This window comes from Rhododendron vialii, chromosome 5a (genome assembly GCF_030253575.1).
Source record: "Rhododendron vialii isolate Sample 1 chromosome 5a, ASM3025357v1".
NCBI classification, from domain to species: Eukaryota; Viridiplantae; Streptophyta; class Magnoliopsida; order Ericales; family Ericaceae; genus Rhododendron; species Rhododendron vialii.
The window spans coordinates 24,587,731-24,614,830 of NC_080561.1; the positions used below are offsets into that span (position 1 = coordinate 24,587,731).

General features: G+C 38.6%; 1 protein-coding gene and 1 pseudogene across 1 annotated transcript; one reads left to right on the top strand and one right to left on the bottom strand.

The window, feature by feature from the left end:
• Window positions 1–2,326: 2,326 nt before the first annotated feature.
• Window positions 2,327–4,037, bottom strand: LOC131327709 (zinc finger BED domain-containing protein RICESLEEPER 2-like). The gene is made up of 3 exons (XM_058360849.1): window positions 3,496–4,037; window positions 2,885–3,305; window positions 2,327–2,746 (listed from the first exon to the last, which is right to left on the bottom strand). Exons 1-3 carry the CDS (start codon window positions 4,035–4,037, stop codon window positions 2,327–2,329), a joined length of 1,383 nt encoding a protein of 460 aa, XP_058216832.1.
• A 9,708-nt stretch (window positions 4,038–13,745) lies between these two features.
• Window positions 13,746–22,506, top strand: LOC131327710 (membrane-bound O-acyltransferase gup1-like; annotated as a pseudogene).
• The last annotated feature ends 4,594 nt before the right edge of the window (window positions 22,507–27,100 follow it).

A 27,100-nucleotide genomic window follows, 5' to 3' on the forward strand; every position in this document is an offset into this window, starting at 1 on the left:
GAAGAGGTAGGAATGTGGAAGCAATCATGAAAAGATGGTCATTCTTGTGACGTATGCCATTGACTTTGTGGTGGAGCTACTGCATGTGGTGGTCTTGGTGGCGGAGTCTGTGGACCCTTGGGTGCTAGCTTTAATGAAGATGTTGATGTTGGGTTCTATTACAAGACCTTTATGGTGCTAGTTTAGGTTCTAGTTCTGGAGTGCAATGCATGAGCAAATACACGTTGCTTCATTTACATGTGGCATATACATACTGGATGTACAGATTCAGTGAATCAGCGATGCGGATAGATACAAAAAACAATCCACTATTTTTATCAAAAATGTAAGATAACCACTAGACAACCTCTTCTATTAGCTTTAATTGATTGCATGTAGGGGGGGGGGGGGGGGGGGGGGGGGGGGGGGGGGGGGGGGGGGGGGCGCGCTCCCTACTGATTTCAATCAAGTGGAGGCAGATCAATATTTTTGCAAACTTATTGTCAGGGTGAGCCATGCAAGATTGGTTAATGCCAGACTCTTTTGGACTTCTTACACATAAAACTATCTCATTATTTTCACTTGTTGCAACAATTGATTTGCATTTCTCTAAGTGTGAAGTATGCTTTTCACCACTTTGAAGCTCTATTTGGTGGTTTCTTCATTACTCCCAATACCAAATATATTATTTTATAGTCTATACTATTTGTTGATGGTCGAAACAGTACATGTTCTTGGCAGTGTTTTAATAAGCTTTTCTACTTATTATGATACCTGATTGCACTAGTTTGAGTACATTATCTGTGTGAGCATCAAACATACGTTTTCTAACTAATAAACCTTCCATCTTATCTTTTTCCCCTTTTTTACTTTTATAGGATGTCTCTGATGCACAATGGAGAAATTTTCGTGCAAATTTACCCATCCTTACGGTCGTTTTTGGTATTTTTATGATGGTGGTCAATATGTTGAGGGCATTCTATCATCTAAAAGCAAAGGGAATGTCAATTGTTTGGCTTTTGATATCTTTGGCTTATTTATTGTACCTGCACGGAGCTTGGTATGTGCCCTATCCATAGTTGCACTAAATTTGTCATAATCTGGTCTTGATTCATTTTTCACTAAGTTTCTTTTTCTCTTTCTTCTTCCATGCAGCATCATCTTTGTCCTTTATATTGCTGTAATTAATTTTCTCCTCGTAAAGGTGCATATTTTGCTCATTTTGCATGCACTCTTGTTGTCATTAATTGTTTTGTTCACACTTGTTCCTTTGTAACATTTCTGGTTTCAAGTTATTTATGAGGAACATGACATAGAACATCACAGCATGGCCATGTGCAACACAGGCATGGTAACATGTCTGAAAGTAGGGATGGCATTCGGCGCGTTCACGGCGGATATAGGGATTTCCGTCCCTGATCCCTGAAATCGATATACCACCCATATCCGCCCCGATAACCGAACGGGGAGGAAAGTGGGTAACCATATCCGAACCGAACAGATATCGGGTATTTGCTGAACCAAACAAATAACTGAATCTGGCAGAATTAATTAAAACACCAAAACAAAGGCAGCTTAACCATTTCATTTTCTTTTTTCTTTTTCTTTTTTTGTAAAACCTCAATTCACAATAGCTACCAACATTCACAGTAAAACAGGTGCAAAGCAAACTCAAGGAATCTCATGTTTTTTAGACATACAAAGGCAGATTAAGAAACAAAGTTGAGGCCATCCCTCATACACACCAGTGTCCAATCACCACATCACAAATCTTGAAATAATACAAAGTTCCATTTGCAGAATTAAGAGATGGAAAAACATAATAATAGAATCAAGTTTGATTTCCATCTTCAAATGCAAACTTCCATTTGCTGAGTTCATATCTGTTAAATTGAAGGGAAGAAAAAGTGAATCAATATCAACAAAAAAAAAAATCAATTAATATGAACAATATGTAATGTTAAAATCACGATAGACGTAAGACAAATGCCAATTACCTCACGAGTCACGCACGAATCCCCTGTTTTCACATCATCTAATATAGTGGCGTACCCTGATGTTGATTCCTAACAAATATAAAGTAAAAAATTCATAAGTAATAGTTTTAGTATACTAAAGTAGAAAAATACAAGATACTAAGTTCATTACCTTTCATTTCGGCAGTCCACAACCAACTTTGAGCACACATCAAGTCTTCCATCGTATCGGGATGAAGTCTACTACGATGTGGACTCACCAACCTACCACTCATGCTAAATGCGGACTTAGAAGCAACCGTCAATACCGGAATAGCTAACATAACCCTAGACATGGCTTGTAAAATTGGATACTTGGGTTGATGTGATTTTCACCTATTCAAGACATCAAATCCTATGAATTTTGGCAAGCCAGCTTCCGACAAATAATGATCCAACTCTAATTTTGGAGTATCGATTGTCCTACTTCTCTTCGACTCCCTAAGCATATAGACATCATACTTTGATAGTGACTCTTCATCAATGGAACTTAATTGGGAAGAAGAGTCGCCAATACCCTCCATCATTGAACTAGGACTTTGGTACTCCTTAAGCAATTTATAACAAAATGCACGAACTTTCTCAACTTCTTCCTTATAAGTTGTTGGAAACAATAATTTAAAGTAAAACTCCAACACGTTGATCTTGTACCTAGGATCCAACACAGATAAAATCCCCACAACAACACCATGTACCATAGACCAATACTTGTCAAAAATTTCCACCATTCTTTTGGCCATTTCCCTAATCAACTGATTCTCAAAATTGAGCCAATCTCTCAATTCAAGTCTAATCTCATAAATATTTGGAAAGCATTGATTAGTAGTGGGGTATTTAGTTCAAGAAAACAACTTTGTCATCTTAAAAAAAATTTTGAGCTTATGACAAACATCTCTAGCAAACCCCCACTCACATTCACTTGGTAAGGAATTATATTGAGCATCCCGTTTGCTTAAGCAATTGAACACATCCTTATAAAGTAGGGCTGTTTGAAGCATCAAGAATGTTGAATTCCACCTAGACATACAATCAAGTCCTAATTTCTTAGTACTAGTCACATTCAATTGGCGGACTGTTTCTCCAAAATTGTCCTCTCTTTTTTGTGATGCTGTCCAATAAGCTACGCTATCCTGGATTTTCTCAATACCCACCTTGATAACATCTAACCCATCTTCAACAATAAGATTAAGAATGTGCGAACAACAACGCATATGAAACAAATCCCCACCCAACATGAGTGATGTACTATCAAGTTTGTCCCACAAAAGATCAACCATGGCATAATTGGTAGAGCAATTATCAACCGTTATGCTTCAAATCTTCCTATCAATGTTCCAATCCATCAAACAATTCAACAATTGGTCACATAGAACTTCTTTTGTATGTGACATGGCACATATATAAGAACCTAACATGCAACATTGATATTTAGTTAAAAATGGAAAAAATGAAGATTTATATTGCATAAAGGAATAAAGATAGCGATGTAATTTAGAAATACCTTAAAATGCGACTTTGCAAAGTCCAAGAATCATCAATAAAGTGCACTATGATAGCCATGAAGCCTTCCTTTTGATTACTCAAAGTCCACATGTTCGTTGTGATAGCCGATCTACTTGCATTACTCACCACCAAACTCATTGTCTTCCCCCTCTGGTACTCATAAATCTTGAATATTTCAGCCTTCATTGTGTTCCTACATGGCACCTTAAATAAAGGTTGAAGAGCATTTAAATACCTCCTAAATCCAACATGGTCCACAATTGAGAGAGGATACTCATGCATGATTATGGCACTTACAAGTTCTTTTCGTGCCGTCTCAGGATCAAAACTATATGAAGTTAGTAGCGGATGACGGTCTTTGTTCATGAAATTGTTTGTTAGAACTTGTTGCCTCATGTTATCCTTCTTTTGGTGTTTCCGAATATAGTGTTCTTTCAAATGCGAAGTTCCATTCCTTGTTTCTCTAGAAATTTTTGCTCCACAATACTTGCAAATTGTTAGGCGTGTGATATCATAGATATAAGCGCCTAAGTAGGGCATATTAGCGCATTAGAGGCGCGGTTTATTCCATTTTCTATTTGATGCCGTGCTTTGTCTTGTTTTTTATTTTCGCAGGAAATAAGGCGGTTTTTGTGCCAAGTTTGGATCGCAAGGCCTTGAGGCTGTGTTGGACGTCGCTGTGGGAAGTCGTGACGGGTGTGTGAGGCGTCGGGTGACATGATGGAGACATCGGGTGCCAAAGTTGCATGCAAAGCACGAAAATCTCTCTAACGTAGGCGGTAGGGCTACAACTCAAAAGTGTAGCCCTACAGAGTGCTTCACCTGCGGAACAGGTTAAAACCATAGCCCTACAAGGATCTGCCGTAGGGCTACCGAAGGCTTTAACAGGGAAAAAAATTGTATTTCGATTATTTTTAATTTCAGGCTTCAAGGATTAATATAAATACCTCCCCGAACTTTGTTTTTAGGGTTCGAACATTTCGTAGCAGCTTTTTCTTGCGTTGTTTCTTCCAAAGCTCTTTTCCTTTGAAGTTTTCAAGTTTTGTTCAAGAACACACCTTTTGGTAACTCGTTTCAACTTTTGTTCTTAATTAAAGTAATTCGTTTGTGCGTGCTTAGTTTAAATCTTTCGTTTATTTTCTCCATCTCAAGAAAAAAAAAGCATGATTAATTCTAGGGTTTTATTCCTTTTATTTTTAATAATGAGTGAGTAGTTTTTCTGAGGTTTGGTCGCTGGGTAAAGGCGCGCCGCGACCCAATTAGGATTCGTCTCGCAATTTTCCGCACATTAATTTAATTAAATAATTTAGTTGGTGAAAACTACGTCCGTTGGACGAATCCGAGGCATTGCCAGGACTCATGTGAGCAGGAACGCGGGACCAAAACCTGTTTGCTGCTGTGTACGAGATTGACAACTTTAGGATTCACATCCTTTGGAGTTTCCAATTCTCCCTAAATTTAACCGTTTTTAGAATTTTGAAAAGCGAGCGGATTCTAATTGGGTTGCAAGCGCTGGATTCCCTACGACCGCGCGCCTCTTTTTAATCATTTGAGCAAGTTATTTATTTTTATTAGTTAATTAATTGACTAAAAGACAAGGGGTGGCTACCTAAGAGCTATTTTTAATACTACAACTCGAGGTTCCATAGCACACACATTACCGTCCTTAGTGGATTCGACTCCGGTCTTACCGGGTATTATGCTACATCGGTCTCCGCCCTACGCTTGGGGCAACCCATTAATTTAGGACTAGGATTCCGTTAAGCATTTTTGGCTCCGTTGCTGGGGATGGTAACGTGTGTTAAGCATTCAGATAGTTATTTTTCTTTTTGTTTTCTTTTTTTTAGTTCCTTTAGTTGTTTCGAGTCAAGATAGGTAGAGGTAAGCAATCCTCCATCGTAGGAAAGCAATCATCTCTAAAGCCTAAGTACTACCGAGACAATACCAGGCATCTCGTAGCCATTGAGAAAGTTCTGAGAGTAACTGTGGAGGATGAGTTCTTTAGCGGCGAGTCGTTTGATATCGGTGGTTTATTCGTTGATTTATTAATTGAGCCATTAATGGCAGAGCCACCGATGTCAATGCGTGCACACATGCATCCTGAGAGGACCACTCCTCTCGGTCCAATAGTTTTGCCGATCGAGACGGTGGAAGCACGTAATGCTTTCACCATAAAGCTTGGTACACATAATGCCCTTCCTCTGTTTTATAGGAAGGAGAATGAGAATCCGTATGAGCATGTCCATTATTTCGAGGGGTTGGTGCGCACCCTTGCCACCATTCCTCAGTGGGAGAATGCTTGCTTTAAGCTTTTTCCAGCATCGCTCAAGGACAATGCGGATAAGTGGCTGTGGATGCAGAAGCCACAGTTTCTCAGGACGTGGGTTGCTGTCCGAGATTTATTTTACAAGAAATATTACTCAAAAAGTAAATCGAAGTACCTGACTCGCCAAGTCCAATCGTATAAGCAGAAAGAGGGCGAATCGTTTTTAAGGTGCTGGGAGCGGTTCAAGGACTTGTTATTGTCCTTACCGCATCATGGGTTCGTGAAACACTAGTTGGTGTCATTTTTCTATTTGGGCCTGAATATTGCGACGGCCCAGCAGATTGAGTACCTCTGTAAGGAGGAAGATTATCTAGATAAGTCCTCGGACGAAGCGTGAGACTTCCTAGATGAGTTGGCCGAGAAACACCGAAGTTGGGAACCTTCCGACCTCGCTGATAGAGCCATGGCTGCTCAGGGACCCGGTGGGTTTGGCATTCTCCCATCAAGTGTGCGAGAGCATAATGTCCAGTCTCAGCTAGACAAGATGGCTAAACAGTTAGAGGACTTGAAGCTTAAGCAAGTCCATCAAGCGAATGAAGTGAGAGTCGAGGAGGTGTGTGCGTTATGTGAGTGTCCGGGGCATCTTGTCATTGCTTGCCTTGCGTTTCTCATTGTTAAAGATGCATACCTGAGTAATCAGGTTGAGGTGAACGCGATTAGCCAGCGTTGGGACCCGTATTCAAATACCTACAATCCAGGGTGGGCCCAAAACTCACTTCTAAGTTAGAGGGATCAAAAAGCCCTGGTGCAACCCCAGGCACCACCTCAGCAGCAAATCCAACAGTTCCGGCCTCCTCAAGGCCAAATGACCCAGTTTCGTTACCCACCTCAACAACAGCACGGGTTTGGTCCTTCATCTTTTGGACCACCCCTTGGCATTAACCATCCCCCGTGAGATAAGCAAACTGATGAGATGATGAAGGCTCTTATGCAGCCTCAAATTAGCTTTACTTGAGCAGACCAAGCAAGCAATTGGTTCCAATTGACGGCGGTAGTTAGACAAGTCCAGCAGGGGAAGGGAAGGTTTCCTTCTCAACCTCAAGTTAATGCCGCCGTTACTCATTTTTTGGCCTATTCTTCTAGCCCAAGTAATTTGAACCCTAGGCTGGAAGAAGCTAATGTGATCACCACTCACAGAAGTGGTAAAGTGATCGACAAGATATTCCTCCAAAGCAGAAATTGGTTCCACCCCCGGTGCCAGTAGCTGCACCAGCAGTCGTCCCAGACTTGGGAAGTGTTCTCGAGGAAGAGAAAGAGGCGGAGTCTCCTAAAGTGGTGGTGTCTGCTCTTGCAGCCCCCATGCCTCCAACGCCACTTGTTGCTCCTTATCCAAATCGCTTGGTGGCGAGACCTAAGGTCAATGTGAACTTTCAAATGCTTGAATTATTCAAGAAAGTTTAGTTTCCTATCTCTTTGATGGAAGCCATTGATGCAATTCCTCAATTTGTAAAGGTCTTGAAGGATCTGTGCACGTCAAAGCGGAGAACCAAGAGTTAGGACAAAGTGCTGCTGACGGAGCAAGTGAGCTCCATTCTCCAAGCTGAGATCCCCACCAAGTGTAAGGACCCTGGCTATCCCACCATCCCTATAGCGATCGCAAGTCAAAAGTTCGATAAGGCTTTGCTGGATTTAGGAGCAAGTGTCAACTTGCTCCCATATTCGGTATACTTGAAGCTTGGCTTAGGCGATCTGAGAGCCACATCGGTCATGCTACAGTTGGCTAACTGGAGTGTGAGAATTCTAAAGGGGGTGGTGGAGGATGTTTTAGTTCAAGTGGGCGAGTTTCTTTTTCCTGCCGACTTTATTGTCCTGGATACTTGCCCAATGCCGGAGGCCTTTGAAAAGACTCCCATCATCCTTGGCCACCCTTTTCTAGCCATCTCTAGTGCTGTCATGGATTGCAAAACTGGACAAGTCCAATTGTCGTTTAGGGACTTGAAAATGGAGGTGAAAGTGTTTAATGTGGATAGCCGAGTCAAGGATGACGAGGAAGTGTATGAGGTGAGTTTGATCGACATGCTAGTGTAGGAGCATGTCAATAATATTTTGTATAAGGATCGTCTGGAGATAGCCTTAACAGCCAAGGAGACGTTATTCTTAAATTCTCCAGAATTAGGTAGTTTAATGGAGGTGCTTGCAGTAGAGGATATGTATGGTGCCGCTTGGGACCCATTTCTTAAGCCACTAGCGCCCTATTGTCTACAACTCTCCCATCGTCGGTCCAGCCAGACGACCCTGTTGAGGTGTTGGTCGATCCTGGATGAAGTAGGTGAACCGGATGAGGTGTTGGTCGATCCTGTTTATTCGAACGACCCTGTTGTGTAGCCATTGGGCTACATTTTGACGGGTAGCTTTAGCGTACCACTCTCTTCACTGAGAAGTGAACCCGACCTCTAGCAATAGGGGTACCCATCAATGACTTGGGTTTTATAGCTTCGCATGCCGCTATTAAAATAAGGATCGTGTGCCCAGCTCCGGTTAGTAAGGGCAATTTTGTGTCGGTGACATTGAATTTTACTAAGTTATTTTGTTTTTGGCACAGTCTATGTATCGTTGTCTTTTATTTTGTTGTTCTTTTTTTTTTCTTGTCTTCTATTTAGTTGTTCTTGCTTTTCTCATTAAAAAGAAAAAGGAAAAACTAGAAATTTGGAAAAAGCTAAACAAATTAGCATAATGGTCTTGTATAGCCACCCGTTCTTTGCCCCCGGCAAGGGATGGGGAGAAAAGTATGACACATTGATCGCGTGAAGATTTGGTGGAGTATTTTTCTTTTTCTTTTTGTTTTGGGAGCCCGAATAACACGAGCTGGGCGGTACTAATGTCATTCGCATTTTTCGGTAGTTGGTGCCTAATTCTTTTGCAGGATGCGACGCTACACACGGCGGCAGGAGCGGTGACAACAAATTCCTCGAACATCGGCCGAGGTCATGGTGGTTGGCTGCCACCCGTAGGTCCATTTCTTCTGCCTTGTGCTTTATTTTGCTGTGTCTCCATGCTCTGGGGACATAGCATGTTTCTAGTTGGGGGGAGGGTGTACTATGTACATGTTCTTGTTGCGTTGCTAGGGTAAAATTTTTAATTTTTCAGGAATACATTTGTTATGCTTGATTGTCTTGTTAGGTGAGCATGTTAGAATTAGCCGAGTTATTGTGCCTGTTTAATTCAAGTTTATGCATATATTTGGCATCCTTTTTGAACATGTTTGTGTGGTAGATGACGTTGATTAGGTATCCCCACATTGTTAATAGTGCATTCTGATAAACATTCCCATGTTATTTATTATCTTTTTCTCGCATTTGCGAAAAATAGTAGGCTTTTGTTTCATAATTGAGTAGCAAGATATTTTGCATGCATTTGTGAGAGTTGGTAAAGTGCATAGGAGATGAGACAAGGCATTTTTGCATGATTAGACCACATACGAGTCCCATTGACCAATCTTAAACCAGTTCGAGTCAATTCCTGAGTCTAGCCTAGGAAATTGGTGTGTGGGTTGGATTGTAGTTGGGGGGTCTAGCTTTGTGCATCATGGATGTCTTGTTGCATTGGATTTGGAGCATCGTTGTCATCGGAAGTGAAAGTGAAGAAGTCTCGATGTGTGTCATATTTTGGAACCAAACCTAACCTTCAAGCAATAAAGCTATGTCAAGAAAAAAAAAAGAAGGAAAAACAAAAAAAAAAAAAGAAAAAAAAATTGGAATAGAAAATGAGTTGAGGCAAGTTGATCGGGCCCAACACATGCTGGCACATCAGAACAGGTGGTTGCATGGTCATATTACATGACAGTCTTCGGCCCTCTATCAGAATTTCGAGTTTTCAGAGTTGGAGATTAGCAATGACTTTGCCGAGAGCGGTTCGGATTGATTTTGAACTTCTGTGATGCATGGAGTTAGGGTGGTGGTGTTATCGTTATTTTATGTGTCATTTTGAGCTTTTAGTGTTGGTGAACTATTTTATTTTTGTTATTTTATGTGGGTTTGTAAGAATTATCGTGTATGTTGTTTTTCTTTCATGTTAGACATGGTTTGGTTGGCACAAGTGAGTGCATGGTTGGTAGCTAAGGGTAAGGTGGCGGTCAGTCTGGGTAGATGACCTTGCGCTATTATAGGCCACCGCCTAATTTTGCAGTTTCCCTTTCGTTTGGAACCATGGTCATTATAAACCTAATTAAGTCCTTAGTGGATCTTGTGCACATTGTTAAACTCTCATTCATGCATGTTTTATATTAATGTTGCTCATTTTGTGGAATCGTGATTGCATATATTGTGCTTTCATTTTTCTTGAGAGTTATTTTTGATTGGCGTGTGGAGGCCTTTATTTTGGTCCCACGTAGTTCACCAAGCGCTTTTTCATGGGATTTTAGAGTGTTCTGGTGAGCGAGTGTAGCATCATTGCCTTCGTGGGGCATTTTATCTCTACTTTTATTTCGGCGCTAATTTTGTTCATTTTTGCCAAAGCATGGATGTAGTTGAGTTGCAGGTGAGTGAGAAGGTGAAAATCTTTTGCCTCGCCTAACTATTGTATAGTAAGCATAACCTTCGTATCCCCATTCGTGTCTTGTTAGTCTTTGTTTCGTTATTTTTCTTTTCGTTCGTTACTAAGGACTAGCAACGCTCAAGTTGGGGGGTATGATAGGCGTGTGATATCGTAGATATAAGCACCTAAGTAGGGCATATTAGTGCATTAGAGGCGCGGTTTATTCCATTTTCTACTTGATGCCGTGCTTTGTCTTGTTTTTATGTTTTTTATATTTTCGCAGGAAATAAGGTGATTTTTGTGCCAAGTTTGGATCACGAGGCCTAGAGGCCGTGTTGGACATCGCTGTGGGAAGTCGTGACGGCCGTGTGAGGCGTCGGGTGCCAAAGTTGCATGCAAAGCACGAAAATCTCACTAACGTAGGCAGTAGGGCCACAACTTAGAAGTGTAGTCCTACAGATTGCATCACCTGCGAAACAGGTTAAAACTGTTGCCCTACAAGGATCTGCCGTAGGGCTACCGAAGGCTTTAACGGGGAAAAAAATTATATTTCGATTATTTTTAATTTCAGACTTTGTGGATTAATATAAATACCTCCCCGAACTTCGTTTTTAGGGTTCGAACATTACGTAGCAGTTTTTTCTTGCATTGTTTCTTCTAGAGCTCTTTTCCTTTGAAGTTTTCAAGTTTTGTTCAAGAACGCACCTTTCGGTAACTCGTTTCAACTTTTGTTCTTAATTAAAGTTATTCGTTTGTGCGTGCTTAGTTTATATCTTTCGTTTATTTTCTCCATCTCAAGAAAAAAAAAAGCATGATTAATTCTAGGGTTTTATTCCTTTTATTTTTAATAATGAGTGAGTAGTTTTTCTGAGGTTTGGTCGCTGGGTAAAGGCGTGCCACGACCCAATTAGGATTCGTCTCGCAATTTTCTGCATATTAATTTAATTAAATAATTTAGTTGGTGAAAACTACGTCTGTTGGACGAATCCGAGGCATTGCTAGGACTCATGTGAGCAGGAACGGGGGACCAAAACCTGTTTGCTGCTATGTACGAGACCGACAACCTTAGGATTTGCATCCTTTGGAGTTTCCAATTCTCCCTAAATTTAACCGTTTTTAGAATTTTGAAAAGCGAGCAGATTCTGATTGGGTAGCAAGCGCTGGATTCCCTACGACCGCGCCTATCTTTTTAATCATTTGAGCAAGTTATTTGTTTTTATTAGTTAATTAATCGACTAAAAGACAAGGGGTGGCTACCTAAGAGCTATTTTTAATACTACAACCTGAGGTTCCACAACACACACATCACCATCCTTAGTGGATTCGACTCCGGTCTTACCCAGTATTGTGCTACATCGGTCTTCGCCCTACGCTTGGGGCAACCCATTAATTTAGGACTAGGATTCCGTCAAGCACAAATGGCCTTGAAAACCATGCCAATTTTCAACCTATTATAATGACCCCAATAAGGACTCCTTAACCTTTTTCCACCATCATCGTCGGATTGATCTGATAAAACTTTAGCTTCATCAGTAGGATTGTCACTTGGATGAGTAGGATTGTCACTTGGATGGTTATCAAGAGGGGATGATGATGGTAAGGGGCTACCACTTGGTTGTGATGGACCAGAACCATCAACCGGATTTGTTGACTGAGCACTCGAACTGACAGGTGATTCCGACATGATTAATCTAATCCTAAGAAAAAACCAGCACATTCAAATATGATTCAAGCTACAATTACATATTCAAGCTACAATTAGTCTACTAACCATCATCTACCACAGATTCAAACACAAACAATACTTCCCTAATTTTTGTGGAGTTCCAGTTTCTTTTTCTTCAAAACTTTTTCCCACAATAGAATCTTCATTAACATTCTTAGTTATGTAATCGTCTCTTACATAGTAGACTTCCAACCAAAACAAGAAAATACTACAAATAAGAAAACGTTAACATTAAACTTAAAAAAGGGAGAGGAGTTAACACATTTCACACCACATTCCATTTCAAAAAATTGTCACAAACCAGAGATGAACACACACACACACACACATAGAGAGAGAGAGATAAACCAGAGACATGAATCGATTGCGGACTGTAGATTGCGAAGTGCTTGAATTGATTGCCGGCAAAAATCGAGAGAGAGAGAGAGAGAGAGAGAGAGAGAGAGAGAGAGAGATTCGCCTACCTGATGTGTCTGAAGAGCAGGAGAGGAGTGGAGACTCTGCGGGCTGCGAGGAAAATGAAATGAAATGTGGACCTCCCGTAAGGACCACCTTAACTTAATAAAATGTGGACCTCCCTTTCCTGATAGAATTTTGATGATCCGAGCCGCTCAATCTGTTTAGAACATGATTTTAAGGGTACCCACGAGAAATCAGAAAAAAAATGACCGGGAAGGGCTTCATCCGAGCAGTTTTTGTTTGTTTTTTTATCGAACGGCTCAAACAAAAACTGCTCGGATGAAGCCCTTCCCGGTCATTTTTTTTGCTGATTTTTCTCAAGTACTGTTAAAATTACGTTCTGAACACATTGAGCGGCACAGATCATTGAAATTCGAACGAAAAATGGGAGAAATGGGGACCTCCTCATTTTAACTAAAATAAGGACCTCCTCATTTGAAAATGACTGTATGTGTGTGTGTGTGTGTGTGTGTGTGTATATATATATATTTGTAAATAACCTATTTCGGTTTGAAGAACAGTTCGGTTCGGGGAATGGTTCGGTTATAGCTGAACCTTAACCGAACCGAACCCGTTCGGTTATCTCCCACAACGTGGAATTTTTCGGTTATGGTTCGGAGAAGAAAAGCTATTATGGTTCAAGTATTGATTCGGTCCGGTCGAGATTGCCATCCCTACCTGAAAGTAGGAGTTCAGTTCTTTGACGAACAGTTAAAGACTACAAGTACAAGGAAAGACATGGTTGCCTTAAACTTTAGTTGAAGATATTACTTCCAATGGAACCTATTGGAGGAATGTATTGTTTAAATTGAAGAGAAACAGAGGAGAGAAGAGGAAGAGGAAGAAAAAGAAAAGTGATAACAAATATACAAATGGGCACCTTCTTATCAATGTAGTAATGCACTTGTATTAAATAGTCTGAGAAATTCAACAAGTACCCTTTTTCTAATGACAATAAACTCTAGCACTTCACTTCAACTTGGTGCAGATATGTCTCTCATGCCCAAGCTGTCTAGAAAATAATGTACAAATCAGATCGCTACCCCATTTTCCTAGATGTAATGCCTCTCAACCCCAATATGCTTGGTCCTGTCATATTTCACAAGATTATGAGCAATGCCCACATCACGCACATTACAAATTCATGGGACCGTCACAAATTTTTACTATGACAGAATTGTGTTCTTTTATTCTTTGTGGCCATTTTTACTTTGAAGTTCCACTAATTTCATGATTTCCCTATTTTTCGGCCAATTGAGAGGCCATGGATTGGGGGAGGGTGGAAGTGGTAAGACTCAAAAACTTGACCCACCCAATGAGGTGGGACTGGGAGAGTTTAGCCATGTTGACTAGACCCAGCTGGATAACTTCTGAATTTTTTATTGCAAGTCAATGTAAAGTGAGTAGGTTGTATACTCGTTCTAGTTCGGAAGTTGGAAGGAGTACTTGTTACTCCTTTAGAAAGACTGTAGTCTTTAAATTAAAGCTTTTAGCATCCACATCTAATTGTTGTCGTATTTTACCAGATTTTTGTTTCTGCAAATATTTGGAAAGAAAAAGTACTTCCCATTTGTACTTTGGGGTTTCAACATATCTGTTCTTATATGTAATCGTGTTTTTAAGGGTTATTGGTTCTCCAATATTGGGTGAGTAATATGTTCTTTATTGGCTGGTTGCTTCAGTTCTTATAATACGTTGAGAAATCGTTTAGTGTGATTCTTTGGGAAAACAATTGCCCTATTGAGTTTCTCTACTTGGTCGTGATTATGTTTTCTTCTTGTGCCTAGGCAGCATTGGGCTTATTTGGACAACTTCCGAGGTACCTTTAGATGGCATATATGCTTTAAGTTTGGTATTTTCTTTGCCTCTTTCATTTTGTGAAATTTCAATGGAATTATGTTTGTACGATTCTCGCCTTATGGATGTGAACTTTTTTCATCTTATAGTTTTGCTCCTTCTTCTGCTATAATTTGTCATTAAGATGTTCAAATTAGTTAAATTTCTCACTTCACTCTACATGCACGTCGTGCTGGCATATATTGCCATGTAGAAGTGTTTCATTTTCTCCAGAATAAAAGTACCCCCATAATGTCATTCTTCTCATATTTGAAACACATATTAGAAAAGGTTTCCACATCTTAATGACATGATGCTTTGTTGTTATCACCACTACACTTGGTAATGGGGTGCGGGAGGGCTAGATGGGCACAGACCTCGCCTTTGGCATTATTTTGACAATTGTTATCATGGAAATTTTCTTGGATAGATCTCTCTGTAACCTTAATTGGTATCACTGCATGTTACGGAATTCTTGTATCTGTGCTTAGCTATCAGATGTGGCGACTTTGCAAATGGTGTTTTGTTGTTATAACAAAGATGAAACGGTTTTGGACTATTGAGAATTCTTGTGCATATTATTGGGATAGCAAATACATAGATGGACAGATCATAGTTGCCATTTCCTTTTCCCCCCCTCCTTTTATGTATTCTGCCAAAGATTGGATTTGGAAATCAGTTCAATTGGCAAAAACGTGATATTGTGGGATCATGTTTAAAGTGACCTTACATATCGTAGCTATGAAATCTTTCTCGTGACTTAAGAAAGAGTTTAATAGAATTATCAAACTCGTAATTATCAAAGTCTCCCGAGAATTGTTTGTCTCCCCAACATGGTTGTTAAAATCTTATGATACGGGATACGTATAGCGTATCCCGATTCGGAACATATCCTATGATTTTTTGTTGAGAAGAAATCATACCATATTTTAAGAATTGGAACACAAATGCATTCTGAATCATTTGATCTAATTATGACGGTATACAAACCATTTAGAGAAAACCAAAATTCAAAGTTCGAATAAAAGAAAGAACATATTTTGATCATGTATTGCACGACTCACGCACGAAAAAACCTCATTATGATAGACCCTGCATGGGAGACTTGAAATATTTCATCCTATAAGCCTATTTTTCATACATTAAACACTTATTTTCATATATACAACAGATTTTTAGATTATAATCAAGTTTAAATATTATTTTATATTATATTTGTTTTTGTTAACGTATCTTACTATACATAATACATATTCTGATTTGAAAACATTGCTCCCCAATTTTGTAGGACTTTTCTCATTTCAAAACATTCAGCGAACCATAAGAAAATTGATTGACCTATTGAAAAAATGGGTAGGTAATTGGTTTAATCCTAGAAAGATACATCATAAAATATAGATGGGGAAAATCGTAGTTGTAGTTGCCTTTTGAACTTTGCAAGGCACTTCCCGGTCAGTAAATCTGTTAACTCCTTAGTTTTCGGTTGTCATTTTCCAGCAAATAGGCTGGTCATATCATATCTAATTTGCTCATAACATAATATTGCTTTTATATTAATCCCACTAATGGTATCATATCCGATTGCTTAAACCCATTTGTTTTACTCGGATTTTTCTCCCTTTTGCAGAAGCAAAACTCATATATCTTTTATGATTTTCATGTCCGTATCTTATTTTGGTTTATCTTGTTGATAGTTACTTTGCGCCAGATAAGCTTTGGGTATGTTTATCATTGGGCATGTTGTAGTTCTCGGTTGGATCAAAAGGTATGTTAGGAGTTATATATAGGTTTTAGTATTAGTATGTGAGGGTATTATGGTCATTGTATTCTGTACTCTCCACTATATACATGCGCATTAGGGAACACTTTTTTCTTATCTCTATGAACAATACTTGTTCGTCTAAAGGTTTTTGTTGGTGTATCTTACCAAGTTGCTTGTGTTTGCCCAAACTTCAAACTAGCTTAATCTTGAGATTGTCTTGTAAACTGATTCAAAGAAATTGTGTTTCATAGTAGTTCGTGTATTAGTTACTTACATTTCTTTCTCTGGGTTTTCTTTACCTATCCTCATGATCAATTTCTTGTTGTTCGAACATTTGCAGTTGCAATAAATGAATTGATTGTGTCTCTAATTTGATTACTACTCATATAAATATCTTAATTTTGATGTTTTCACCTTTCTTTGATTGCAGAAGCGTATTCAAAGTTGCCCGAAATGTTCATCAGGACAAACATGCTACCTGCTATTACAGGTTGTCTTTTAGGTTCTAGTATCACTGTAATTGCTAAATTGTTTTCTTGCTATCATCTGAACTAATATCTTCTTTTGTATGAACTTCTATTTTCCTCAGGAGAGAAACCTCCAGAACAATAATTTCTCCTTGGCTGTATACCTATGTTATTTGGTATATGCTCTGCTCTAGATTGCTAGACCAGTTCTAAGCTTAAATTCATTTGCATCACAATTATATTTTCTATATTTTTCTGTTTTTTGGTCTTTTATAGTAATAGTATAACACTCTTGTAATTTTTTTGAAATTTTACCATGGTGTTTCGTTTATCCCTTTACATGCTTCAAGTTCCATGCATTTGTGGCCACTTTTTTTATTTTTATTTTTTTATAATAGGTTCTGAACATTTACAGTTTATGTTGCTGAAACATTTTGCAATTGCCTTGACTTTTGGTTCGAATTTTCTTAAGCTTCCATATTGGTCTAATTATTTTCTTTATTAAACTGTTTTTGCCCGCCCTTATTGCTTTAGTGTATGCCTTTCGGTACGTTGTAAATGATCTAATCAAAGCGAAGTAATACTCTGTTTTGCAGTTAGATATGCCTCAGAAAAACTATTTTCTAAGAGAAGTGGATTGGTATGGGTTGCGCTGGGTTTTTAGTCTCTTACTAATGGAACTAATGAAACATTTATTTTACTACAATGCCTTTGCCATGAGGTGTGCCTCTTTTGAACTCCAAGTTACACGTGTTTCCTAAAAGTTTTCGTGTATTGAGTGTTGTTTTCTGACCAAATCATCTTAATGCACCATCAGCGGCTTGTGGAAACAGTTATCTCCCACGGACATTTTCATCATTGGATATGGGGTAAGAGTTGATTTGTAGGTTGTTATTTTATCGTTGATTTGTAGTTAATGCCAAGTACCTTTGTTTTACTACTCACGCTCAGACAAACTATTCACTAAGCTTTGCTTCATGCCAAAAATCTTGACTCTCTAAAAGTACTGGAATTACATCGCCTTCACAATTACATCTATCCTTTACAATGCAACAGGTTCTTAACTTTGTATGGCTCAAGTTTTTTCTAATCTGGAGCTACTTTCGCTTCTGGTCGCTGGTATGTTTTTTGCTTTTATGCTTCCCCTTTCACTTGTTTCCTCATTGCAACCATATTTAAGCTATCCAATAGGACCAAACCTGATCTTAGCTCGAATCGATTTGATTTTGACAGAATAAGTTTAGCTATATTATGTTAGGAAGAAAGTCATTTATAAACTTAATCTGCAGATCAGTGGCATTGAGGCACTTGAGAATATGCCTAAGTGTATAAATAATTGCTACAACTTAGATACTTTTTGGAAAAGTTGGCATGCTTCTTTGAACAAATGGCTTGTCAGGTGAAGCTTTTAGATTTTATCTTAAAGTTCTCTCACATTTATAGTTCTATCTGCCATATTGGTTGTGAATGACTATAATTTCAGGTACATGTACATTCCTCTTGGTGGTTCTCAACGAAAGCTGCTCAATGTATGGGTTATCTTCACATTTGTCGCCATGTGGGATGATTTAGAATGATACTTTTAGCTTTCGTTATGCTTTCCATCGTCCACAAATAGTTTTGTATCTAAGGGACATACTATTTTAAATCGACTTGGCATGATTGCTTTGGCTTCAGGAAGCTTCTTTTGTGGGCATCGTTAACATGCGTATTCTTTGTCCCAGAAATGATTGTGAAATCAACAGCAACTTCTTTTTAGGTGATACTCTTCTTGTGTAGTCTATCTCCATGCTTTACAGTATGCTCTGAGTTAATGCTCCTCCAATCCTGACACAGATCGTAAAGCTATTGAATTTATGACTAATATGAATACGGAAATCAATAGAATTTCAAATAAATTTGCAGGACTATTTTGTTGAACTCCTTAGATCGATCGTTCTCGCACCCCTAGGTATTCTCTACCTAGCCACTTGTGTCAGTCTAGGACTCTAGGGTACAGGTACCCTTTTGTTGATTTTAGAACATAACAGTAGAAATTGATTTGCGATATGATCTGTTATGATATAGACCTTTTATTTTGTTACTTTTCCGAGTCCTCTGATAACAGTGAGATGGGAATTACTACCAGACAGCTCTTATTTTCAATTTTAAAATCATCAAAGTTTTTATTACACTTTGATATTTTAATTGATTTGGAATTTTTTATTAATACTTCCTGTTGAAATGCAAAAATTTCCCCAAAAAAAAAAAAAATTAAGCCTAACGGTGATTTAAATAGCATTGTCTTTTTGTCTTACAATGAGAATTGTTGCATGAAAAATGCCATGGTAATCTTTATGACAATATTGATTAAACCATCATAAGAAAAAGAAAAAGGAACGCGGCAGCCCTATATTTGCCGCAAAGTTAATTCCATTTGAACCTATGGAAACATAAGAACTACATTGGATGGACACATGTATGGAACGTTAACGGCAATTTTCAACTGCCCAGCCACCATGTGATGGCAGTTCCATTTTGCTCCCACTTCCCACAATCCCTTTATAAGGACAACGTGGGGTTTATCCATGTTCTTGGCATCTCTCTATAAACCAAGAATAGGAGTGCTCGGAGAACTCAAATACAGGGGAGAGAAAGTTCAGGAGAAAAACAGGAGATTCGGGAGAGGAAAAAAAGGCAAAGAGAAGTGAGAGAGAATTATCATTCAAGAGAAGGAGAAAAGAGCACCATTTCAAAACAACTCCGCAATTGCCCTCTCAGAATCTGTTTCACAAAATCTGCCCTCTCGTGAATTCCATCGAGTTTTGTTCTCCACAATTGAAGATGCCACTTGTTTAACCCACAAAATATTTGTTCATTACGCCCCCATGTGGCCATATGATGAATGGTATTTTGTGGTCTAAAACGAAGGCATCCGGCCCAAGTACCGCTTGCTTAACCCATAAAATACTCATTCATTACGCCCCCAAGTGGCCATATGATGAACAAGATTTTGTGGCTTTAAAAAACTCATTTATTACGCCCCCATGTGGCGATATGATGAATGGTGCAAATGATCAAATTTTTGCCTAACACTTCCATGTTTGGTCCATGCATGAGGATCAGCCAAAACATAGTTTCAATCAGCTTTCTATCGGGCTCCATTTCTCATCCCAAAGACTTCTTAAATGAGCTGGTTGGGTTTGGCTTGTGCTCAGGTTGGATATGCTTTGGTTTGCAACACTTATTTTTTTGGTAAAGCTTTTGTCAAGGCAACACAGAGCTTTATGCCTACATTAAATCTCACCAGGAAGGTTCAAAGAATTTTCTATATCAACCAAACTGATGAAGAAGCACTACTTTCTGAGTGTGGTTTTGAGTTGGTAGCATAATTGCATGCTTGGGGCAGCAGTCCTTTATCGTTTTAGTCACTTCTTAACAGTAGGGATTCAGCTTATCAACTACTTGCGTGTGGGATTTGCAATTAGGTCTAGGCGATTCCTTGGGAAACCATGAAATGAGCAAACCCCAAATTTGAGTTCGATTAGGCTCTATTGGGCGCGCACTTTCTCATGGCAAAGTGTTTGCATACCCAATGTGCCAACAGATGTGTGCTCTCGACCACCCCACTATTAGGGTCAAGATGATTAAGCTGTAGTTAATTTGCACAACATGGAGTTAATAAGTCAAGTTTTAGGTGTCTTGGTGGTTGGGACTTGGGCGATTGACTTTAAATCAATATTCCCTGTGATTATTTAATGCTCTGTTGGCCTAGGAGTGCATGGAATTGAAGTGCCTGAAATCATATGATGTTCCACTCAGACCACTCCTGAGTCAGAATTGGCTTGTAATTCTTTAGCCAAGGCATTCAAAGCTTTCCTCTGCCTTTTAGAGTCACTTTTTTAGGAATGGAGCCCTTGGTACTAAATTTTGAGAATTGATAACATGGTATGTGGATTAGTAGCTCCTAAAAAACTGCATTTTGCGTAGAAATTTTGAGGAGTGGTTATTCGTCGCATCATTACTCCTTTCCCAGTGTACCATACACATCTAAAAAGATGACTATGGGACAAGTCTACTCAGTATCTGTATTTCCCTTAGAATAAGAGTTTGTTTTGGAACTGGCCAGCCTGGTGGTTAATGAGTAGGCCAATTTTTTGGTTGGATTACGATAACCACATAAATCTTCCAAATCAGGCAACCCCATATCATCTGCTGGCCTACATTTTATCAAGATAATATCTGGATTACGATAACCACATGTTAACTGCTGGCCCAAGCTTTGCTACATTAGGTAAACCATGGTGTAGGATGAAAACTATGTTCTTTCTCTGCTTTCATCCAACATCGTAGTTTATCTAGTGTCTAAGTATATCTATTATTGCACTTTCTGTTTGAAAGGTTTATTCAGCTAGTACTCAGGTTTTTCTTTTTTGAACAAGTGTGCTAATTAGTTTGAACAAGTGTGCTAATCAGGCCTGCAGTGCTTTTGGCGAGTTTGTTTTTCGTGAACTTAGTGCACTTGCTGGTGCTATCACAATAACTTGTCTCATGGTATTTTTACTCCACTCTTTTTGCGCCGCTAAGAACAGTTTGATGTCGAATGCCTACAATTCTGCTAATAATGTCATGTCGTTAATAGATTGTGATAATGCGATGCTAGATTATTTCGTGGTTGTTTTGTTGGGCATCAATCTCAAGTTGATAAATGTGCCAATGCCTAGTATAATACTTGGTAATTTAAAGTCAAGTGGCTTGTAATTGCAGCTAAGCTCATTGGATAAAGCTTTCAACTTGGAATTTGAGAAAAAAGTTTGTGTGACATTTTAGTTAATAGTCGTCACTGCGGAAAACAATGCCTTGCATTTATTGCTTGAAATATCATTCTGAAAGATTAAACCACAGTAGCAGCTTGTTTCCCCTCAGCTAAGCAATATTTCGGGTTTTCAGCTTATTTCCTAATTTTCTGTCACTTAAAGCAAACCTAGAAGTTGAATTTGGTCATTGTTGAAAGATTAAATCAGGCAGCTGTTGGATTGTGTAATATCTATTCTCTCACAGTTCATGCTAGTGTGATCACAACTTCTGTGCGAAACAACTATTTGTGCATAGAATTAGAAATCCAAAATAATTTACGTTACTCTAAATGCTACGCATCGGAAATGATTCCTTACACGGCTTCGTAAGATTCTACATTTATCTCAGATTTTGCTTTTTACGTGGTTAGCTTTGAGGAAGTTTACACTAGAATAATTGCGGAGTAATTCTGAACTTTCATTGTTGTAGGTGGGTAACCTTGTTGGTTATGTTATTGGACCGTCAGGCATAAACTGGTTGATTTCTCAATTTCTCTGAAAAGAAGGTTCATGCTCTTACCTATCCCTGTTCTTTGGTGAAACAAATCTACTGGAGACTAACGTGCTTTTTTATGTTTTTTTTAGGCCTACCTACTCTTGGAGGCATGTTTCTTACATTTTATGTTGGTACAAAGGTAGAAAGATAAATCCCATCTATTTCGCAGTTGCCTTGTGAGTTTTAGAAATTAACTCGAGGGGCTGGTCAATTTTTCAGCTTATGTTCCATATCCGTGATGCCGAGCAAAGGAAAGACTTAATTTGGAGTAGAAAAAGCATGTTTGAAACATTTACATAGCAAATTTTGTTTTGATATAACTTCACAAATGGTGGTTAGAATCTGCGTTCAACGTTGTGCAAAAAATAGGGTATGAACTAAACTAAATTGAATAGTGGTAGACTATTCGATTCAGTTTCGATGTTTGCCTCGGTTCCTTTTTCCACAATTTTTGCAGATCTCTATATACTTTTCTAGTTAAAGCTCTGGCAACTTGGTTTTTCGCGCCATTGCACAATGTTTGAATTTGAACCCACCACCGATTGTCCAATCCATTCATCGTGCTAGTGTGCAGATTATGAACGAAATTAATTTGGTCTACTAGCAGTCACCACAAAAGAAAAAAATTCATATAGACCCTATTGATTAGGACTAAATTTTTTATTTTGGACAAAAGAAGAACATCATTTTATATATAAGAAAAAGAAATACAAAGAGTTAATAATGTACAAACCAACAAAAAGCAATATATGACAAAGCACATAGACTGCATAGTCTAAAAGCCTAAATGTAGAAGAACCATCCAAATTCGTAGCATGTGGATGTATCTGAGGTTGTGAAACCAGCCAACACCGAAACACCAATAGAAGAAGTTGGGAAGAGATCTGGATAGAAAGAGATCAAACTTAGGCACCACTCCAACAAAGCCATCTATCAAAAGCAAACACCTGAAGCGTTGTGAGGAATTATAGAGGGACTAGAATCAAGAGCAATTCCCAGCAAGAAACAAACACCTGCAAAAAGAGCTTTAAAAGCCAAGTCAAATATAAAAACACATATCAAAGAGAAAGTGTTTGCCGTTTGAGGAACCCGGCCGGTAAAGCATGGGTTCATTGTAGTTGTCTTCTATTCGAGTTTTCGGTTTCGTTTTTTCTGGGCAGGCGGCTTAGAGTAAGTACACTAGTGTTTAGGTAAATTACCTTGTGAATAGTTCACAAATCTAGTTTAGCTACCAACTTTTTCTTTCACAACTACACTAATATTATCTATTTTACCTACCATCTATTAAAATATTTTTTTTATTTTTTTCTTCTTCTTCTTCCCCATTCCATTTTTGGGTTTGAGGCTAGGCTAGCACAATCCATGCCCCATTCTCCAGCTCTCCTCTAACCAATCCCCCCCCCCCCACCCAAGATTGAGAACCCAACAACTGTAATTCTCCCTATACTTCGCATCGCAAGTTGGATTTGAAGTTATTGAATCAAAACCCTTGTTGGATAATGTGTATTAGGTACTGTCAAATGTATTTTTACCACTCTCGTCATCTGAGGTGGCGGAGACGGCGTTGTTTTGGTGAGGTTGGGCGGCATATAAGCGGTAAAGAAGGGTTTTGGTGGGTTTGGAAGGAGAAGAAAGGAGGGTGAGTGTTCTAGGGATCTCATTGCTTTCATTTTGAAAAACTCAGAAAGGCTTTAATTGTTCAGAGCTTTCATTTCACAACCCAACAACTGTAATCCTTGGGAAAGAGTTATAGCAACAAATTAAATCCCATGAATGCTCTCTTCAAATCGAAATAAGAGATTCCATAGAACTATAGAGAGAGAGGGGGGAGAAGAAATAATAAAATAATGACTACCTTGTGAATAGTGATTTGGTAGAAGTAGCTAAGAACTATAGCAAAAGGTTTTTTACAGACCACTTTACCTACTCTGCTGTATGAGGGTTTTGTCACTTTCCATAGATAAAGTAGCTAAGATTGGGTGTTTATCTAATATGATATAATTGCTATTATGAGTTGTTCTACTATAACATTAGTACTCTTTGTAATGCGCCGTGGTACTTGTATACGCTTAGAACATCTGATACGGTGAGCCTTGGTACTTGTATACGCTTTGAACATCTGATACGGTGAGTCAAGATCTACTCGGGAAACTGGGTCAACTGTTGGTTTGAAACTTTATCTGACATCACGACATCCTCTAAACCTTGCGATTGTAGTTCCATAGGTCTACCCAAGTAACAACTAGCATCATCAGCATTTGTCACAGGATTGACAGGTTTAGGAATATAGTAAATTAGAGGCCGGTCCTGGTTTTTAGGCTCGGTTTGATCCCAACCCTGAATATTATTTCCAAACCTGCTTAGGCTCGGATATGTTATCTCATGACTTTTTTGCCCTTTCTATTCCACATCGTCAACTGCATCTCGCCATTCCTCCTCTCTCTCTGCAGCCCAAATCGACTCCTCCTGTGATAATTTCCTCTGCTCCATTTTCTCTCTACAATGGAATCTGCTCCGATCCCCTCTCTCTCTCCTCTCCCATTCGTAACTCTCATTGTTCACACACGCCTTCAACCAAGCGGTCCAAGCCCCCGATGAGGTGTCCGCCATGATCTAGGAGGTTGACGGCGACGACAACGGCCATGGCGACTTTGACAAGGTCCTCGAGAACCTGAAGGAGGCCTTCTCCTTGAATCAAGATCAATTTTCAAGATTTCGTCGACAATCGCAATGGTAAAAATTGTGAAGTTGCACCGCTCAAACCCAGCCGCTTCGTACCACCATCATGCACAATTTCCGAGTCAAGATCTGAATCTGCCGCCGCCCTCAGTGGCAACAACGACAACTATTTTTAGAGGATGTTCGTCATCAACAGTGGTAGCAGGTTTTGAAAGTGTCGCCAGCGTCAACAACGACAACTATTTGTAGAGGATGTTCGTCATCAACAGTGGTAGCAGGTTTTGAAAGGGTCGCCAGCGTCGTAAAAGAGCCAAATGGCTATGAATTCAAATTACTCCAGAGATAGCCCACTCCTCAACCACTTTCTCGAGTAATGCTTCACGTCGGTGATAATAAACTTTTGTATTTTCTGTAATTGTTAAGAAGTATTTCATATAAGATCTGGCTGTGAGAACATTGATAACTATATTTAATTTTGAATTTTTTTTGTTGTTTTTGTTCAATTTTTGTTTGTGTGTATATTTTCTTTGAAAATTGTGTATTTTCCTACTAGAACTATGTATTTTCTACCAGAACTGTATATTTTTTAATGAGAACTGTGCATTTTCTATGAGAATTGTCTATGAGAACTAGTTCACCTAGCCAGTTCACATAGTCCAGTTCACAAAGCTAATTCTTTATGAGAACAGTCAGTTCTCATAGCTAATTCTCATAAAATTGACTATGAAAACTAGCAGTTCTCATAGAACTGACTATGAGAATTGGCAGTTCACATAACCAGTTCTCATAGCTTAGTTCACATAGCCAATTATCTATGAGAACTGAGCAGTTCTCATAGAACTGATTATGAGACTTGGCAGTTAAAAATTCAATTCTAAATCAATTTATTTCCTATGTGAACTATTATTTTTTTCCTTTGATTACTTTTTTTAAGACATGGCGGTAAAAACATTTATGACTATATTTGATTTTGATTACCTTTTTATTTTTTGTTCAATTTTTGTTCGTGTGTGTATTTTCTATGAGAACTGTGTATTTTTCTATGAGAACTGTGTGTTGTTCATGAGAACTGTCTATGAGAACTGTGTATTTTTCTATGAGAATTGCGTATTTTTTTATGAGAATTGTATATGGTCCATGAGAACTGTCTATTAGAATCGTGTATTTTTTAGCAGTTCACATAGCCAGCTCTCATAATTCAGTTCACATAGCCAGATTTCTATGAGAATTGCGCGGTTCTTATAGAAATGACTATGGGAATTGACAGTTCTCATAGCCCACATAGCCAATGGTATTTTTGTCCGAAATAATATGGGTCACATAGCCAGTTTTCTATGAGAACTGAGCAGTTCCTCATAGTACTGAGTATGAGAATTGGCAGTTCTCATAGCCAACATAGCCAAGGGTATTTTTGTCCGAAATAATATGAGTCAAGAATTAATTCTAAAAATATAAATTTTACTAAAAATGGATATGTACACAAAAAATTAAGAAGAATGGGTAAAATAGTAAAATTGCATGGAAAGTCAAGAAAAAGGACTGAAAGTAAGAAGAAATATTTTTGACAGGACTATTTGAAGTCCGAACCTAGAAAACAGGGCCGGCCTCTAAATTCCCCTTAGGAATATTATCCATTGGAATGGGCTCGGATTTGACATGGCTTTCTTCATTAGCCTGCATTTCTTCACGAGAGTGCTCAATATGTTGAACCTCAACAACTGATTGGCTAGACCGATGGAAAAATTGAAACTTCCCATCAACTGGGACTAGCTCAGTTGATCAAGACTCTTGCATCTCATTAGGAGGTTAGGAATTCGAGTCTCCTCACCTGCGTATGGGTGTTCTTCCCTTATAGAGCTTTTCCTTTCTTTCTTTGTTTTTACCCTATAATAGGTTTATTTCTTATATTAGTTGAGTTATTGGGCTTGATTATCTCGTAAACTCTTACAATTGATGTAATATCCTGGATTTGTACTCTATACTTTATATCTGATGTGAAATAAACTTTTCTCTCGATTGACCAAAAAAAAAAAAAAAATGATTGTTGGAGATCACGATCAATGAAAAGGAAATTCCTTCCCATGAAGACTCGTTTTTTCCCTTTCAAAAGCTTTATGGGCTTGGAGTAACCCTCTTGATTAGGACCGACTTAAGGCTCTATTTAGTATGGTTTGATTTAGTCGCACAAAATTTTATTTTATAAGATGATATATTATCATATCCCATCATTTTGATGACAATTGATGTCCTATTTTCATTTTTACTCAAGCATACAAAATGAGGAAATTGGTCATAAAATTAGGCCCGTAGGCTCACGAGCCTGAAATGGACGTTCTTGTTTAAAGCTGGATGATTCATCATATCCTTCATTCTAATTTCATTTCATGACAGATTCCAAGTCAAAGATACTCTCTTTACCCCTGCAATTACAAGTTTTTGCCCCTGATCTCTCCAATTTCGAAGTGACAAGTAAATCCAACATGAATATGGTCGTTTAACTAAACTGCAAGTAATCAAAGACTAAAGCTTGCTAAGGGAGAAAAG